The sequence below is a fragment of the Sinocyclocheilus anshuiensis genome, unplaced genomic scaffold (assembly GCF_001515605.1).
Source record: "Sinocyclocheilus anshuiensis isolate Anshui unplaced genomic scaffold, SAMN03320099.WGS_v1.1 scaffold1166, whole genome shotgun sequence".
Classification (NCBI taxonomy): domain Eukaryota; kingdom Metazoa; phylum Chordata; class Actinopteri; order Cypriniformes; family Cyprinidae; genus Sinocyclocheilus; species Sinocyclocheilus anshuiensis.
This window is the reverse complement of record NW_015536532.1, coordinates 434744-440528: the sequence shown is the minus strand read 5'-3', so window position 1 is coordinate 440528 and position 5785 is coordinate 434744. Positions and strand designations below refer to the sequence as shown.

Genomic DNA, 5785 nt, shown 5'->3' with positions numbered 1-5785 from the left:
TCACAAATTCTTGTAACTGTCACTTGAGTGTTTACCGATGGTACTCAAGGCTAGAACATAAGAATAAAAGCTACTGTAAGACTCATCAGGATTGAGCAGCAGGTCGGAGTCTGTGCAAATGTGTTCTATTTTCCGTTGCGTTCAGAGGACGACGCCTGGCACAATGCAAAAGCATTTTAATCCCCCATTTCTACACATATTTTCCTCTCTGACATACAGCGGGCCTGGAATGCTGTTCATGAAATGGGAAACCTTGCATGGCTGGTTGATTAATGATGTTTGTCATATCACGATCCCCGCTCGCTGTCTATATGGAGGCCTGACTGATAGGTGGCAGGGTGAGATAAATGAACTCTATTCTTGATAGCCAGCGCACGGCTCATTTACTACTGTCCTAATGATTAAGACAATGAAATCCAAGGGTAGGGCACTATTTGTTCTTACAGTTAATTAATGATTTGTTGGGAAATGGTCCAAATGGAAGTGGGTTTCCCTGGTTTTATATAGGGAGTTTACAGCAACAACCAAGAACATATACACAAATGTATGCATTTGTGCCAGCTTGTACAAGCGCTTGTGGCATCTCATCATTAGCTGTAATGAAAATACGGACCAGTTAAATATTTGAACTAAGGCATAGATAAGATTTGAGATTCTCAAGGGTTGTTGAAGTGTCTTTCATTATTGTGCAGAATCCATTAGGGGATGTTATTGTGTCATGTTTTATGACTCATATGTTAGTAGTGGCTACATATTCTGTTTTAAAGTGATAAATAACCAAATGAGGTATTTTAAAAATGAAGCTATATTTTATAAATAGTTTGTAGAATTTGACTAAAAAAATGCCATGTTGAATAATTTATTTATTTTTGATTTTATATAAAATAAAATATTTGTGTATATTTGGGTTTTTATTTTTGTATATGAGATTATCTTTTGTTATATTTGTTAAATTAAGCTCATATGTTCTTTCTTTGTTTTATTTGACAGATTCAACAGAGAGGACTCCAGCAGTTGTCCTTCAAGTCAAAATCAGCGTGAAAAATGTTTCAGGCACTAACTCAGCTATACTGGATATGAGCAGAAATGACTTTGCAAGAAACCATGACAAGTCAACAGCTTTGACAACCCAAAAGGAAATCCATTTTTTGCATATGTGAAAGATCTGTACTCTCAATAGCGGACTCGCATAAGAATCCAACCTTGTTTCCGTTTATTTTAAAACAACTCCTTCCTCTCCACTCCCATCATGAAGAGTTTATTGACTGGCCTCACTCCTTCCTGTACCCCACTCCTCATCCTTCCCTTTTTCATGCTCTTATGCCCGCCAGCATTGGTCAGAAGTGACTGCTGGCTCATCGAGGGGGATAAAGGCTATGTGTGGTTGGCCATCTGCAGCCAGAACCAGCCACCATATGAGACAATCCCACAGCACATCAACAACACAGTACATGACTTGCGACTTAATGAGAACAAGATCAAAGCGATTTTTTTCACCTCCTTGAGTCGCTTCACAAATCTGACCGACCTCAACCTCACCAAGAATGAGATCTCGTACATCGAAGACGGTGCTTTTGCAAGCCAAGCAAATCTACAGGTGTTGCAACTTGGATATAACAAGCTAACCAACCTGACTGAAGGCATGTTGCGAGGTCTGGGACGTATGCAATGCCTTTTCTTGCAGCACAATCTCATAGAAGTCATCGCCACCAATGCATTCTGGGAGTGCCCCAGCCTCAGCAACCTGGACCTGTCATCGAACAAGCTTGCCCGGCTAGACCCATCCACTTTCACTGTGTTGGGCAGGCTCATGGGATGTGAGCTTGCGGGAAACCCTTTCCACTGTGGCTGTGAGCTCTACAGCTTCCTCGCCTGGTTAGAGGCCTTCAACAATGTCACACACACCTATGATCGACTTCAGTGCGAGACCCCTCGGGAGCTGTTTGGCTATCCGTTGCTGAGTCCTGTGGCTGGGCACGGACGGAGTGCTCACTATATCCTTTCCTCTGTGTGCCGGGATGGGGTGCTAATTCCAGGGATGACATCTCTGCCACCTGATCCTGATTCTTCTGGCATAGGTCCTGACATGTTTGACCACATTGGACCATACCATCAGCCTACAACTTCCTCCTCATCTGACAATGCATTTAGTCCGAGCATCAAACTGCAGCATGTGTCTCTCTCCTCTGCATCCCTTCTGATCCAGATTCCAAAGCCATACAGCAAGATGTACATCCTGGTGCAGTATAATCAGAGCTTTGTGTCGTATGTGAAGAACTTGAAGAATAAAAAGGAAATGATCACCCTTAATAAGCTCAAACCGAACACCAACTACACCTTCTGTGTGGCGTCTTTACGCAACTCACAGCGCTACAACCACACTTGTTTATACTTTTCTACCAGAGCTCCAAATCCAGATGACTTGATGCCTCCACCCTCCACGACCACCCACTACATCATGACCATTGTTGGCTGCCTCTTTGGAATGCTGATTGTTCTCGGGTTTGTCTACTACTGCTTGCGAAGACGACGCCGACAGGAAGAGAAAGAGAAATCCATTTGTGTGAAGAAGACCATTCTGGAAATGCGATACGGACCAGAGGTGGCAGCTGCAGTGGCAAATGACCCCATGGCTGTCCAGAAACTTCATGAGCAAAGCCACCATCAGCATCACCATGGCAAACTACCCATGTCCTCCTCATCCAGCTCTGCCATGCTTGGCCATGGTTCTGCCAACACTAGTTCCTCACGTCTGTCCTCCATCCCTCAAGTAGAGAAGATGGCAACTGCCTTCTCAGAGGCCATGGCCACTAAGGGCAACTATATGGATATTATGACCTCTGTAGGAGGAGACGAAAGGGGGAGAGATGGAGCTGTGATACATGGTATTCGGGAGGAAGACCTCAGGGAGGATGATGGAAGTGACCTGGGTGATGATTCAGATGATGATAGCCATGGATCAGCATCCGAGATTTCAACAATTGCGATGGAGGTTGACAAGGTCAACCAGATAATTAACAATTGCATTGATGCCCTTAAGCTGGACTCTGTTGGAACCTCTACTGTTTCCACCACAGCAAGTGGTCCCACCTCACCTCCACCTACCTCTACCTCCTCCCTGACCAGAGGACTGATTCCCATTTCTACCAGTGTCAGTGATACTTGCCAAGTCCTGCCTTCCCCAAAAATTCCTCCTCCACCCCCTCTTCCCTTCACAGCTCCTCTGTCCGAGAGACCTGGGATCACAGGGGGCGGCTTTGTGTCACCGCCATACCGTCCACCTCCCCCAGCTTCTGCAGTGAGGCCTATTCAAAGACAGATGAGTGCCGATGCAGCTGTCATCGTCTCTTCTTCCAAGAGGCACTGCCGCCCTTCCAGTGGGAAAGGTCGCGTTTACAGCCTAGATGTTCCGGAACCCCACAGCCCAGATCCCTGCCAGTATCCAGACAAGGGCAGCCCACTGGGGTGTGGTGAGCCCCTGGAGAGGCTCCCTTTGGTAGGTAGTGGTGGAGGTGGTGGCTGTTGCATTGATGGTGGTACTGTAGATGGGATGGGCCTTCAGCAGCACCTGGAGGTGCACCCAGACTACCACTGTGCAGAGCATCGTCACTCAGTCCCTGCCCTTTATTATGAGGGCTTCCATGACTCCCCAGCCCAAAGGGTCTCTTTTCTCAAGCCTCTGTCACACACCAAGAGAGATGCTGCTTCCTACTCTCAGCTCTCTCCCCGTCACCACAATTACTCTGGCTACTCCTCGAGTCCAGAATACTCCTCCGAGAACACCTTGCGCATCTGGGAGCGCTTCCGTCCCCACAGAAAGGGTCCACGCGAGGAGTCCTGTTATGTAACAGCCGGAAATGCCTTGCGCAAAAAGGTCCAGTTTGCCAAGGGGGAGGACTTGCATGACATCCTTGACTACTGGAAGGGTGTGTCGGCACAGCAAAAGCTGTAATCTATGTGACTGCGTGGAAACACAGCGCAGGTCTCCTTCACTGCCTGATAAACCGGAAGAGCAACTATAGTGAGAAGTCGGGTTATGGCTGCAGTGTGCAAAACAGAGCCAAGTTTGTCAGGGTTTGAGGACAAGTTGTTTTAATCTGTTTTTGTACAGTGAACCAGAAAGAGAGTACAAGAGCCTGAGGATACACTACGTACATAAGATAACATTCAGAGATGTAATTTGGAGCACTGACCATTGTCATACTCAGTGAAAAAGGTCAGATGGGCTTATCATTTGTCAACAATTGAAATAATTGTATTTTACTCAGTATTCATCTGTGTATTCATCATTCATATCAGTGGTGAGACCTTTGTAACCTGAGTCCTCGTTCAGCCTGAGACAGAATCTCTGTTTATACTCCCACTCGAATCACAGGCCATCACATTCATTTGTTAGGTGGGAATATGTATGAGTGTGTGTTTTAGGAGGATAAAATTATGTGCTGATTTTCTACAAACCTGTCAAACGCAGTTTCCCCCTTCCATATTGCAGAGACTATGCACAGAGCAACCAAATTTACATTTCAATAGCACTCCTCATGTGAAAAATAAAAGAATGGAGGGAAGGAAAAGATAAAAAATGAAACAGAAGAATCTCCCTGGGGAGCTTTGGAATAGTCAGCCGTGTTTGGCAGCTGCTTGCTGTGCTGAGCAGGATGACATAAATAGTGCAAGTGCTAGTGCTAGAGAAAATACTGTAGATTTACTATGGTCTGTGGAAAAAGCATAGATCTGTGTTGGAGATTAAACAGACATAGCTCTGTGCATCTTTCATCACTGATGCATTATTAATAGAATTTTCTTATCAGAGGTTACCTTGTCACCTGTATCACAGCATGAGCACAAAGTGGCTGTTGGCAGCAGAGGTTTATTTATTCTGTTCCTCTGCCCTAAGGTCAATTTGTTTAGTCCATTAATTGGCTTTTGGAAGCCTGTTGCTGACAGCGGAGACATTCAACAGGCAAAGTGACCTAGACCCTTTTAAACTGATGCTTTATATGACATGTTTCTCCAGGATCTTCTTTGTTCGTTTATTTATTTAGTGGGGGGAATTATTATCCATGATGCTGACATTGAAATTATGACAGAAGGAGCAAGAATTAATTAAGTTATATAACAAATTACAAATAATTTATTTTTAATGTGTAGATATTTTATGCTCTTGTTATCACTTACCGACCTTGGGTTTCAAGCTCTTCCCACTTAATCTCAAATATAAATCTCATAGGACTTTTCATCTCATAATACATTATTAATGGTATGATTTATTGTAAAAATGACAAATATTATTAACTCCAACACCTCTGTCAGCCATTATTTTATTAATGTCCAGTTAGATTAGACTAACTACTTAGCAATTAACCAAGGCTATATCCTTTAGTGTGCAAGGGTAAACAGCCAAGACCTCCAATTTGATTAAAAGAGATCACTCTTTCTTCTTCTCACAGCAACCACATTCAGCCTACAGTTTCATGGACCAATAAACCAAAAAATTAGATTAGTGGCACTGTGGGAAAATATACATTCGTTTGCTATGCACTCTCATACTGTAAGTATGAAGTGGCAGGTGAGACATTCAATGGGCACATGAAATCAAATGAATGGCGTTTACTCAGTGAAGTATAATTATACCCCCACCCCCTCCAAATATATGGCTTAAAGGGATAGTTTCACCCAAACATTAAAATTCTGCACTCAGTCTTGTGTTGTACTGTATGACTTACTTTCTTCTGCAGAAACAAAGAGGTGACATTTTGAACTGACTGTTTTCCATACATATACAATG

The 5785-nt window shown here is 43.9% G+C and overlaps 1 protein-coding gene across 1 annotated transcript; it reads left to right on the top strand.

Annotated features, from left to right (window-relative positions):
* The first annotated feature begins 1013 nt into the window (after nucleotides 1–1013).
* On the top strand, nucleotides 1014–5082 carry LOC107695115 (protein phosphatase 1 regulatory subunit 29-like). The gene has a single exon (XM_016494924.1). The coding sequence runs from the start codon at nucleotides 1250–1252 to the stop codon at nucleotides 3950–3952; it is 2703 nt and encodes a 900-aa protein (XP_016350410.1). The 5' UTR covers nucleotides 1014–1249; the 3' UTR covers nucleotides 3953–5082.
* Nucleotides 5083–5785: the final 703 nt, after the last annotated feature.